This window comes from Lepisma saccharinum, chromosome 15 (assembly GCF_977018435.1).
Source record: "Lepisma saccharinum chromosome 15, izLepSacc3.1, whole genome shotgun sequence".
Taxonomy (NCBI): Eukaryota; Metazoa; Arthropoda; class Insecta; order Zygentoma; family Lepismatidae; genus Lepisma; species Lepisma saccharinum.
Window position 1 is genome coordinate 1,540,187 of NC_139243.1, and position 13,986 is coordinate 1,554,172.

The 13,986-nt window shown below is 37.8% G+C and overlaps 1 protein-coding gene across 1 annotated transcript in view; it reads left to right on the top strand.

Annotated features, from left to right (window-relative positions):
* Positions 1–832: 832 nt before the first annotated feature.
* The window catches only part of LOC145999729 (coiled-coil domain-containing protein 57-like), a 47,360-nt gene continuing 34,206 nt past the window's right edge, over positions 833–13,986 (top strand). Inside the window, exon 1 of the mRNA XM_083137008.1 lies at positions 833–913. Within this exon, the coding sequence (XP_082993134.1) occupies positions 833–913 (81 nt within the window). The remainder of the gene's footprint in view (positions 914–13,986) is intronic.

The following is a 13,986-nucleotide window of genomic DNA, read 5'->3' on the forward strand; positions in this document are numbered from 1 at the left end:
AAATACAGGAGGTCCAAAAAAATGTACTCACTGTTTGATAGTCCATATCTTCTGACAAAATTGACTTGTGGGTACAATTTTTGGCACTGAGAGAGAGTTATGTTAGATGTTCAAAATAACCACCAGCAACTTGTAAACAACTCCTATGGCGCCGAACTGCAGACCGTACTACGACCGTCAGTGTATCTGGCATAATGGCAGCACATGATGCTATTTTTTTTCACGTAGCTCGTTGAGTGTAGTTGGTTTTGTCGATACACATCATTCTTGACGGTCCCCCACAGGTAGAAGTCCACTGGTGTCAAATCAGGGGACCGAGGTGGGTACTCAATAGCACCGCGTCGACCTATCCACCGTTCGGGGAGTGTGTCATCCAGGTACGACCTGACATCGCGATGGTAGTGAGGCGGGGCCTCCATCTTGCTGTAGGTAAAACATTTCATCGCCAAATAGGGTTCGGATGGCAGGCAGAATCCTTGACTGAATCATTTCGAGATACACCTCACCGGTTACGGTACCCTCGAAGAAGAAGGGACCAATCAAACCACGCGATGACAGACCACACCACACGTTAAGCCCCGGTAGATTCACCGCCTTCTCCACATAAACGTGAGGATTGACGGGCGACCAGTAGACACAATTGTGGAGGTTCACAGTACTGTTAAGTTTGAATTGCGCCTCGTCAGACCACACAACTGTCCCTGCAAATTCTCTATCCTCGCGAACCATGTGCTCAAACCATTCGCAGTATTCGACCCTACTATCCGGATCGTCCTCGTTGATCGCGTGTAGCAGTATTGGAATGTACACTTTCCACTGTGCACCCTTCAGAATGCGTCTTACGCTAGACAGGGTATTAACTGGTTCCGCTGCTATTGGTGGGTACTCATTCTTTGCTAACATCCAAGACTTGGTAAGTGGTAGTACACCATGTTTCAGTTGAAGTGTTCGGTCTGGGAGCTGCTCTTCTTTCTCCAGAGGAAGTTCGGTGGTTGATGCTGGGGGCATAGCATATGGATTGCGCACCCAATCATAATTGTCGACAGTGATGGAGGGAAAATATTGTGCCATGTTATTCTAACGTCAGTCACCACTCGCACTGTGACCAACTCGTACGTTAATGTGCCGCGGGATCTACTACAAAATACTATAGTGCGCCGTGAGAAAGAGGACGTTGGGAACCACTGGACTACACAGTGCTAGGAACTGTCCCAGGGTAAGGGCCCTCCTCGAGAACATAGTGGTAATGTCGTCGATTAGATTAATGTGACCAAGGGACTCGCACACAGCAACTCCTATGCCAAAACCAGGACTCGAACCGGAAACGTTCAGTAACGAAATTATGAATAAACCTCTGTACTCCCTAGGCCACCAAGGTGGCTACAAGTCGTCAATTTCGGCTGATATCCATTTACCGTAAAAATTAACAATAACTTTTTAAAAGTAGTATCGACTATTAACAAACTTAACTATAATTGATGTAATTTAAATAAAGTGTATTTTAAATCCACTTGCGTACAGTTTAAAGTGGGATCCGAACCTTTATTTACCTCCACCGTGTTATCGAATCGGGACCCTTGATTACAAGCCGATGACGTTACCACTACGCCATCGGGGAAGCTTAATGTAATTTTACCGTTTCGGTTTACATAAATATATTTATGGTGCACACAATTGTAATTGATAATGTTTATAGATATTTGTGCAAAATAAAATATTCATATTTAAATTTGAAAGATTTTCGTATATCTCAATATTGTTCAGCCAGCGAAAAATTGTACATCACCATGTTCATTTTGTTTCCCGCAAACGTAGTGTTCAAGAATTGAAACAGAAACTTAAGCAGATAACAATATCTTCTCCAGGAGAAGTATGATTTCATTCCATAGAATCACAGAAAAAATAAGAAACAAGTGCGAAATTAGCAATCGACAATTTACATGTGTGTATGTGTGTGTGTGCGCGCGCGCACGTGTACGGGTGCGTGTGTCTGTCTTTAGTATTACCAACGCCATCTTTACTTCTCATTCTTGCCACGGCGCTGACATCAATTTTAATTCACAGTGTTTGTGTAAATTAACAGAAAGACTTAAATTTTAACGATAGAGTATTGTAAATTTTTACAATGACTTCCAACAGTGTAAATACTTGAAAATATAGTAACCAGGGCGAAATTTACTTCACTAAATGAAAGTTCAGTCCTTAGTCGCTACACACAAACACAATGTGGCAAAATGTTCATAAATGTTTCAACAATTGTTGAAACGTTTCAGTAAACGTTCTTATACGTTCTTAAACGTTTCAACGTTTATATAAGAAACGATAAAACGTACTGTGATACTTATCTTCACGATTAGTCAAACGTATCATTCATTCGCTCTTCATATTTTCCATCCTTAAATTCTGATAATTATGTATTTTATCTAACAACAGATTAAATTATATACCAAACATTATCGAGAACAATTCTCAAAACATTATACTAAGATATTAACATTATAATAAGTGTCCTTCCATAGCCATTTCAGTCTTCAAACTGCTTCCAACGGCTTCCGTACGTTGATTCGCGATTAGTCAAACATGTCAAATGTAACTGCTATTAGTAAACGTACGAGGAAAAATAAGTTTTTTAGAAATTCTCTTCTCAATAAGAATACTATATTACTACCTTCATTATATTAAATATTAATTAATTAATTAATTCTCTAGCACTCTTGATTCTGAAAATTCGTAGTTACAGTTCAATTTGTACTTATCCTGAGCAAAATTTATATATATTCTATTCCAATCTTTACAGATTTCTTTTAGATTCATCTCCATGTTCGTTTTGGTCCTTTACCATCAGGTTTCCCAACAAGATTCCTGTAAAAATCTCCTTTATTCCTTTCTCATTCGTGCCGGTTTAAAAAAAAAACATAGAGAGTTAGTTAGTTAGTTGTTTCCCACTGTACTATTTCAATTTTTGAATAATCACATGTTAGTTATGAATGCATCGTTGACATCCTGTCTGATCATATGTGTGTTTGGGCTGAGGCTCCGTATCTACCTGCAACATTATTTCTTTTCTTCTTTTTTCTTGTTATCTGCTTTCTATATTTAACATTAGAAACAACACATTCCCATTAACAATATTTCATGTTATGCAGTTTTATACACCATCAGAGGTGTGATTGCAACAAACGTTACCACTACGTCATCCGACAAAAAAGCCAGAATCGGTATTGTTATATTTTATTGCTCAGGTCATTTCATTTTTTTAATATGTATAGCTATAGTGAATATACTAACTTAAGCCCTCAGACTCGTAAACCAACAAATATACACACCTCTGTTAACTGCCTTGTATTTTGGGGAGAGGGGGACAATTGTAGCTGTTGGTGCAATACACTTTGAAGTTTTTGTTTTCTAAGTGCCACACATCAATTTCATCATAATTATTATTATTCATCCTCATCGTTGCCATTAGCCTCTTCTTTTTTACAAATTTTTTCGTACTGATATCGCCTTAGCAGATTAACAGAAATCGTCTAAAATTTGAACTCGTGACACCTCCCAATACCATTGCAAGCTTACTTGTGATTGTCCCCCTCAATTATTCAAAATACCTCACTTTCATATTCAAATACACACAAGTAAAAAAGTTCATATCACATTAGTGATTTTAAATTTTATTCTTGGGGCCACTTTCTAACATTGTTGCCTGATATTAAAATAAGCGAAAACACTCTGCTATGCTTAATAAAAAAACAACATCTATTCATTGCCAGATTGTACAACTGTATAGGTCGAGGTTCATAAGCCTCATCCATCTCATTCTAGGGACTGCATATTTTGTATACAGTTTTTGTAGTGGAATCAAAACACAGGTTGTTAAGAATATCGTCAGTAAATATGAGAATTCTTGCTGTGAAATTTCTATGCTGTTTAACCTAATAGAATTCGAATCTCTGAGAAAGCCAAGTACTAAACGTTAGCATTCCATATTAGCAAAACCTTTATACGTACGTATTTATAACCTCAATTTACTAATCAACCAATTAGCACATTTATATGACCTTCTATAGAGGAAGAGGACATGACATTTCCGAGCCGGTATTATTAATGTGACATTCTTAACAGGTTAATGCATCAATCTTTAAGCAAACACTTAGGAATGTTTGAAATTCAAACAATTCTTGTAACAAAAAAACAAATAATTAGGAAATTCTTTTTAACTAAACAATCAACACAAATCTCTCTTTTTTATAGAGAAAAGAGGAAGAGCATAACATTCCTGAGACAGTAATAGTGAACACTGTCGTTTGAAATTAGAAGAAGATTAATCACACGAGCATCATCATCGTCGACATCGTTTATTCTGACGGGATGCACGACATGTTTATCCAACGTATAGGAATACACGTTGATGATTAAGCGTTTTCCTTCTGCATCTCGTGCTCGTGTTTCGAATTTTGATGCACAGGTAAATATACAAATTGAAAAACATCCCCGAAGAGATTCGCCCCCCTACGTCAATCAATTTTACGTTCGAAGGCCGTACGGGAAAACCTTTACTTTTTTGGTTGGGCACCACGCACTCCTGGCGGGGTTATGGGGGCCAGGAATCCTAAAAAACAACAATTATTATTATTTTGTTTGTTTGTTTGTGTCACAATACACGTGTGTGTGTATGTGTGTGTGTGTGTGTGTGTGTGTGTGTGTGGCACATCGTTCCCCCGAGAAAGGTTTACAAAAGTCACGATATACAAACATTGCCGGAGTTGGAAAATTACGATATGGCGCATTCGCTCATTACTGTTGCCAGCCATAAATCTCTCTCTCTCTCTTCATCTTACAGCAACGTTGCCATCTCTATTTTTTTTAGTTGTAAGTGGGTTGCCAACACACTCTAGTTAATAATGCTACATATTATACACACACACGCACACACATACTGTGTTGCCATCCACCCATCTCTCTCTCTTTTACGGCAGTGCGTGTTTGTTGCCGGCTCTCCTTGCCCAGTGTGTGTAGGTTGGCAAAAATTGCTTTATGCACTGTAAGGCAAGCCTCAAGCAAAGTTGCCAGCTCCTTGCTTTAGGTTAGGTTAGACCAAAAAAAAAAAGCTGTAGGTAGGTGTTGGCAGCTGTCGGTTGTTTAACTCTTCCCTCTCTCTCTCTCCTCTCTTTTTTTTTTGTAAAAGGCCATGGCAAAAGTACCAGTAGGTTGGCAACCTTGCTTTATGCACTGTAAGGCAAGCCTCAAGCAAGGTTGCCAGCTCCTTGCTTTAGGTTACGTTAGACAAAAAAAACCTTGGTGATTTTTTCGAGTAAAATATTGGCAACACTGCGAGAAAATGGAGCTCATGCCTTACAAGAAAAACCATTAAGGCGATTTTTACTTGATGACGTTGAACCCGTGCAGTGTTACCACCCATCCATCTCTCTCTCTTTTACGGCAGTGCCGGCTCTCCTTGTTTAGTGTGTGTAGGTTGGCAAAAATTGCTTTATGCACTGTAAAGCAAACCTCAAGCAAAGTTGCCAGCTCCTTGCTTTAGGTTAGATTAGACAAAAAAAAGCTGTAGGTAGGCTGTCGGTTGTTTAACTCTTCCCTCTCTCTCTCCCCTCTCTCTTTTTTTTTTGTAAAAAACTATGGCAAAAATACCAGTAGGTTGGCAACCTTGCTTTATGCACTGTAAAACAAGCCTCAAGCAAGATTGCCAGCTCCTTGCTTTAGGTTAGGTTAGACCAAAAACCTTGGTGATTTTTTTCGAGTAAGATGTTGGCAACACTGCGAGAAAATAGGGCTTATGCCTTACAAGAGCAAACCATCAAGAAGAGCCCCACCGAGCTTTACTTTCGGGCGCAGTGTTGGCAACACTGCGAGAAAAAGGTTGCCAGCTTCTTGCTTTAGGTTAGGTTAGACCAAAAACCTTGGTGATTTTTTCGGGTAAGAAGTTGGCAACACTGCGCCATCAAGTGAAGATCATGCCTTACGACAGAAATCCATTAAGGCTACGACGAGCCCCACATGATGATTCGAGCCCCAAATGATTATTCAGTACCCGGCCACCTGTACTACTAACTTGGTTTCAAATAACTAAAGGTCGACAAAATCACTGTTAACCAAAACCAAAGAAAAATTTGCATAACATCTTTCCGTAAATTTCTATTCGTGCTGTCATATTTTCACATCTGCATTATGTTCTCTGGAACTCATGAGGTAAACTACCATCTTCAGGGTCAACCTCCAAAAACATTCATAACAAAATATAAGGGGAGCCTTCTCTACCCAATATCAAAGCCATATCTCGGCTACAAATTACAAATGTCCACGTGGAATTCCTTAACATAATAGGGGACTCTATGTCTACCCTTTTTGGCTACTCACATTGCAAAAGCAAAACAATAGACCTTTACATTAAATGAATTTCTATAAAAACATATACTCGACCGGTCACCTATTATAGCTGTTTCAAAATTACATCTAAATAAAACCTAAAGAAGAGAAACCAATAAACTTTCCTTAACGTTCCGGATACTCAGACTTTAAAACGGACATGAAAACTATATAAGCTACGAGATTTAAAAGACACCCTCTGACCAGAGGTATGCTTTCGGATTAATGTAATAAAGAAATAAACTTTTATTTAATTGAACCTCCTGACCAGGAGAATTCAGAATGATTTAAAAATTACTCGACGAGAAGGATGTATATATTTGAATTTATATCGGAGTCACACTGATCAGTGCCAACTTCGACAGAATTTAAAATTTATGAATAATTTCAAAGTTTAAATTATTAAGATTAAATATTTACATATGAATTAATTATTTATAAGCCTGCCAAACCCCTTAAAGGATCATGCTGACCAGCACAAATCCTGAAAGGTGGCTTACGGAAAACCTCGGACATTGTGGAAGGGAGAGCTGACCAGTCACTCCCTACACAACGCCCGTATTCTCCCAGCCCTTGGTCTCGACAAGCGATTTAATCACCTAAAGATTCCGGAATATACTGATCAACTGATTCTTTTGCCAGCGAAACGGCTGGTATTTATACTCGCGGGATCGCGCAATTCTATTCCCTGAACAAAAGATTTGGACATACTCAAAATTATTTTTAGCCTAAACAATTACCCCGTTGAAAAAGAGCATATCGAGAAACACAATGCAGCAAAACTTACTTACAAACCGCGCAGCGCCGAACTAAAAAGAACTCATTGTTGATAAGAAAGAAAAAGAATGCAAGCTTCAACTTGCTTTGCGTTCTTTTCCGCTTGGCAGAAACTGCGTTACAATTTTAACAAGGATAAAATATACATTCAAAAAGATTAGACTACAAAAGAATTTATACGAGGGCTATCGAAAAGTAATTTGAATAATAAAGAAATTTAGCAAAATATATCAATCGTTACAGGTGGCAAGGGCTATCGTGCATCGGAGATACATTAATGTCGAGAAATACATGATTTACCGGCCGAATAAGTTGAACGAAGGGATAAAATACTTCCACGAGCTTCCAAAAATCTACAGAAACTCAATTCTGTAAATTTGAAGAAATGTGTTTTCAGTTCAGCCACCATTGCACCAAAAGGACGAGTGGCCAGAAGACGTATTGTGTTGGTTAGTGTACACAAACTTCATCAACGCCACTGCGCGGATTAAGCTTTTTTGTGGGGGCGGGGAGTCAATTCGGTGATTTCATATCGGCAGGTAGGTTTTTTTGTGGGGGAGTAGGTATCCAAATTTGTATATATTACCACTCAGTAAACTATTGCCTTGCGCTTCAAAATACGAGTAGAACATTATTTCTAACCTGGGTCATTAAATCTTCTGATAACATTTGCACGTAATTTAGAAACGTTTTGTATATTTACGTTCTAATAAAACCCAAACCCGTACACAAAAAGAGCTATCAAACTAATTACACCGAAAATTTGACCAAATCTACTGCCAAATTCAAACTTAATGTCCACACAAGTATCTTTTGAACACTTTAATATTAGGCGTGCGCTAACTAATTATTTCGGGGTGCCTTTAGGGGAGTTTCAGTTGTCTATGTGAGCTGTGTTAGCCTAATTGTCATAAATTCATGTTCATTTTCGCAGAAACTTTTAGGAATACGAAGATGAAATTTTTGCATTATAGTATCTGAGCATTCATTAGCAGTTTAGATCCACTAAGATAAATCGTCAAAACAAATTTTTGTCCACCTTGTGCGACAAAAGAATTTGGTTGGTTCCTTGAGTTAAAACACAGTAAGGCTCATCGGGACTGGACCTACAGTTTAAAGTGGGATCCGAACCACTATGTGCCTTCACCGGATGACAAAAGAACTAAACGTCATATTATTTTGGGGGGGAGGAGAGCGAGCACCTCAAATTAAACAAAATTAATTATTCTCTTTTAAGGAAATATTGATTTTCGTTATTTTAATGTTAGTTTCCACATTAGTTTTTTGAGGACATGTTTTGGGACGCTCAGGTACCCCTGTCAACCCCGTGCGCAGCCTATGACTTTAATAGTACATGTAAAATACAGCACTCCAAGTGAAAAACACGCTACTGTTATCTCGGCTCGACGAGGTTGGTCAGTTGCAGAACATTGTGCTTTTTTTAATCCCCAAAGCTGCAGACTTTTCGGCAGGAACATTTTGAATGACTGGACTCGGATGATTTTTTAATTGTGTTTGTTATACAGTTAACCAATTCTATATTATATGCTTTCATTTTAATTTTCTTTCACAGAGATAAAACATCCCTGGTACGAATAAGAATAATTTTCTTTCGCGGGGATATTTTATTTGTAAGGCGGAAGTCTTTCGAATTGCACTTCGACTGCAACGACTAAATCGGTCAGTTGATCAAATTACGAACACATTGTTTTCCCAGACTAGAACGCTCGTTTAATTGGCGCTTTCGAACTGTGACGTCACTTCCGACAAGACTGTACTTCAGGCCTGCAACTTGGACCTTTCAGACAGCCAGAGACGATTTTCACACAGCGTGCTTCCCCATCTGCCGTCACCCCTATTTTACTACTGGTATCGCCCAGTTTGCGCATGCGCATGGTCGTAACTAAGGACTGAAGTGACTCTTTGTGAAAGTGTAACGTTAGTAGAACTTGAATGCTTATCCTGTTCATTGATGCCTTACACGTTCTTCTCATATTAAATGTTAAATATGTAACTTTTTAATTATTTTGACTCGCCTTGTGTAAGTGTCCAATAACGAAGTGAAAGTTAGATACTTTAATTTTCAATACCAGATTTTTTGCTGGCAAGACCAATGTCAACTGAGCATTTAGTTTCTGGAAACGTACTGTTAATTCCTGAAGTTACACGAATGAGAGTTATGAATTGGTACATAACACCTACTAACCAAGCTAGGGAAACTATGAAAGTACTTACACCGTCGAAGCACCGAGAAGACGAAGGCAATGAGTGACATGCTGTGAGCAAATCCTGGACAAAAGTGAATAAAATTTTCTTTAACAAATACTTTTTTGTTTCCTTTCCAATCTCGCAGCAACAAATCACATTGTTTATGTTGCTTGGAGCAATATTCCCAAACATTAACATGTCCACATTTCTTATTGTTTGTGATTGTTGAAATTAACTATCACAAATTTAGATTGTGACGCATGACGCTCTAGAAATTGCAAACAATGGTCGTTCTCCATACATTTAAATATGTACAGGGTGACCCAATATATTATATTCCATACTTAAGAAGGTGGAATTATGTAATTACATAATAGTATTGCGTAAATAACCAATTAAGCAAATACATATGGCACAGTGCAGTCGAATATGGAGTCTTATTTATCTCTTAATAATTATTACTTGTAGAATACAACCACATACATCTCAATTTTTTTCAAATTAGTGCAATGTTGCCAAATTTAGAGAAAAACAATTACTTCTGGCCTTGCTAATTTCGTGCATGTGTCTTTGTGTGTGCGTGTGTTAGTCAATGAATGAATTAACTTTTTTGGTTACATCAGCAAATATGGCCATTTTGTGTCCTTCAACGTATGTGAGGTAAAACACTCACATCTATAACCCTTACCTTAAAGTTTAAAAAGGCGTGTAAAGAGTCCCTTGAGAAAAGTTAGACGTGCAACGCTGTAAAAAGGCACTGCCATCTCCTCTCAACATGGAGGAAAGTAAAAAAAAAACACTTAAAATTACATCACATACACTACATAGTGGAGGGTCCGGCCCTGGCAACAAATAACCATGAGTGAGTCAGCGGTGTCCAATGCGAAATCGAGTTAGTGCCGTCTCTCCCGTCGAGACGAGGTCATTCTAACTCGAAGTCCACCCACACACTTTATGATAAATAGGTTAATTGGGACTGGGCATACATTTTAAAGCGTGATCAGAACCACTGTGTAATGTTCGTCGACCGCTTTTTGTTTTGAAATGTAAAACATGTTTGAAACAAAAAGAAAGATTTTATTTACATCTTCTTAACAAATTTAAATTTAGCTAATTCTGACCCGTCCAATTTCTAGCATACCTGTACTACTAATACCCTCAACTCTGACAAAGGAGTGGATATATGAGTTGCAATGGGCAAAGCAGTTGTAAGTGTGATCTGTTTACGATCTGCAGGGGGATGGGGAATTTCCTCCAATCTGCTTTCAACTATCCCATCCCCTGTCTGCGAACGAGACATCCCAGGAATAATTGTTTTCCACCCATGAAATATATCTAGTTGAATTCAGTTCATTTTAGACCTCAATAGCTCTATATAGAAATACACATTATGTCGTTAAGCAATTTGTGGTGGACGTGTATCATATTTAGTCTATTTTAGATGACATGTTTTTCTGCATGACGTAAACCTTATGAGTAAAATTTTCGCCTACCTTTAAAGCCTTTTCGCGAATGATGTATGCAAAAGTTAATAACAAATACAATAACTGTGACACTGAGTGAAATGTGAGCAAAAAAATCTATGAAATAACTATGTACTAGATATTCACTCATTTGTCTATTTCTATTAGTACATAATTGTAAAATAACAATTTTATTATTGTTATTATTTCTACTATTCAAGTGTTATCATTTCCCGAGCTCCAGCAAAAAATTCTGGCAAAGCCCATGGTTGGAATAATATCTAACTGAAATTTATTTATGTTATTATTATTTACAATAAAAATAATATACTTTCTGTTTTTGTAACTTGAAATGAACGATGCCAACTTCTAGGAGCTGGTCAACGGACCGGTTCGAACCCCCGCCCTTCCCGATGCTCATTTGCATTACATACATTTCTTTTCAGCTACGCAAGAAAAAAGAAAGAAACGCTGGTTTATACCGTCGTGCAAATAGACACCGACATTTTTCTCAAGGTAAACTTATTGCACTATTAATAATAACTGAAATTAGGAATGATTGCCACTGAGAAAAATCTTTCAACAGAATATTAAATGATCTTCAATAAGCTGCCGATGAAAGTAAACACCATGTCAAATTTCCCTTGCAAAACTTAACTCGCTGCTTCCGCTCCTCTTATCTTCTCCATCCAATATCAGTTGCGCAAAATATGGAGCTACCGTGAATGCATCTGCACATGTTAGATTGCCCGAATTGGCTCTCGCATGTCATAATCGAAACTTTAATTTAGAAAATCACAGAGAATCCTCTTCAATATTCAGCGTTACAAACATGAGGGGCAACGAACGCCTTCATGCATGGATTTCTAGAGCGCTAAGCAGACGACCGAGTTCACTGCCGAACAACAACGTCATAACTGGGAATATCCAATCAGACGCCGTTCTGTTTTCGTGACGTATAGCATCAATTTGACACAACTTCTAAGGCAAATTTCTCGCAAAAATTAACACAAACTATTTTGCACAACGTTAATATAAAATGAATGACATGCAGTGATACAGTTAAAATCATATTTTAGGTTAGAGTGGAAATGTCCATTTAAGTGCTTTATTCTTGTGAATCTGGTAAAGAATAATCCATAATAATTCCACGCGACTGTGCTTTCATTTTTATAGTTGTTATTAATAACGGACTCATTTTTTTACGTGATATCATACTTTTCCTCATGGCTAGTATATCCGGTTCTCTGTTTTATACATACACATTTATCGAGAAGAATAGTTATTACCAAAAAATATATATTATATTCCATATCTTGCAATCTCTACCGCTTTCTTATTTAAAGGATTTATAATTTTAAAATTGTTGTAACCAAAGAAAAAAAGGACAAGAATACGAGGGGAAAATGTTTGCTTAATACCTATGTTAATTCAAAGAAAACATACGTTAATATTAAATTAACGGATAGGGCATAGTGTCATAGTGTATTATAATAAATATATAATGCGCTTATGCACTTAATACATTTTTCTTTATAATTTGGAGAGTTTTCCGAACCGTACTTCCCCCGTTGAATTACACATACTCGCAACAATAAAAAAACATAAAGCGTAGCGTAAATTTTTTTTTTTTTTTTTTTTTTGTATTATCGACCCACGGCAGCTAGGGACGACTCAAGTGACGTCAAGTTTAGTGCTCTTTGGCTGTGTCCGAAAGGTGCAAGACCGTACTTGAAGCGAGCATCCTCCGAGTAGGGTCTTGGAGTGTGGTCTTCAAGTCGTAGACTGGAAGTGTTGTCTTTCGAATTGCACTTCGACTGCAGCGCCAAATACGATCAGTAGATAAAACAGTACTCGGTTGTTTTGCTTGCGTTTTAAACACTTATTTTTCACCATAGAATTTTCAAATGTTCGTACATATACATTTCCACACATTAGAAGAACTATAACCAACAACTTGCTGGCCCATAACGTATACCTACCTGGGTCGCTGGCTTTCTACCTCCGTGATTTTAAATAAATGAACAACGAGTGCGGAAATCACGTGACCTAGTCACCAACCATCTGCACTGCGAGTTGTGCACTTGTGTACTTCTGCTCTTGGCGCTTTCGAACTGTACTTGACGTCACTTCCGCCAAGACTATACTTCAAGTACAGCAGTGCATAAACGTACTATATTTAACTCATTTTCGCAACAATTCTGTTGCGCTTTAACATATTAATTCTTAGATCCAGGAGAATGTAATTTTCGGTATGACTTGCTGCATAATCTTAAAGATTTGCTAATCGCATTTTGGTTATCGATTTACACGAAAAATTATAATCTTCGTTGAGAATAACGGCAACCAGATGACGAACGAAATTCTTTAGGGACGGGGTGGCGCCTCTAGCGGAAAAGTTTGGCAGTGAACAACCCCATTTCTGGTGATTTTTCCCCTTTGCGTAAAGCTTTTCTGGTGATTTTTCCCCTTTGCGTAAAGCTTTTCTAGTGATTTTTAAGCTGGAATCTAGCACGTTTGTCCGCTGGCATTTGGCAACACTGGTAGTGAGTTGTGTTTCAATGAAGGGGGAGGAATTTGTATAATTTGAGCGGTAAGTTTATTATTATTAATAATTTGTGAGTCTGCAACAATACAACACCAACATGTATGTGTTATATTTGTGCACGCTACGTATTTAATCCCTGTTGTGTAGTATGTGAAGAAGTGGAAGTGGAAACAAGGCAGCAGGGTGCGAAATCATTTAAAACTAAGAGGGGGGAGAGAGATCGGTAACAGTATGGTATAGAGAAAACACATTTCTTCAAATTTACAGGAGAAACTACTTATGGAACTGAGTTTCTGTAGACTTTTGAAAGCTCGTGGAAGTGTTTTCTCCCTTCGTTCAACTTATTCGGTCGGTAAATCATGTATTTTTGGTGCAACAGAATCGCTCCGTAAAAAAGTTAAATTTGTAAATGATTTCAAATGTTATAAATGTCTGAAAGTGGTTAAGAATGGCATATTATGTGATGTTTGTGATTCATGGTATCACTTTGACAAGTGTTGTGATATTAAGGAAGACAACGTTCCAATGAATGATTGGATTTGTGAAAAATGTACCGCCATCTTGGTGACTGAATCAGACCCAGATATTTCGGATCCAACAGGAGGCCTTAAT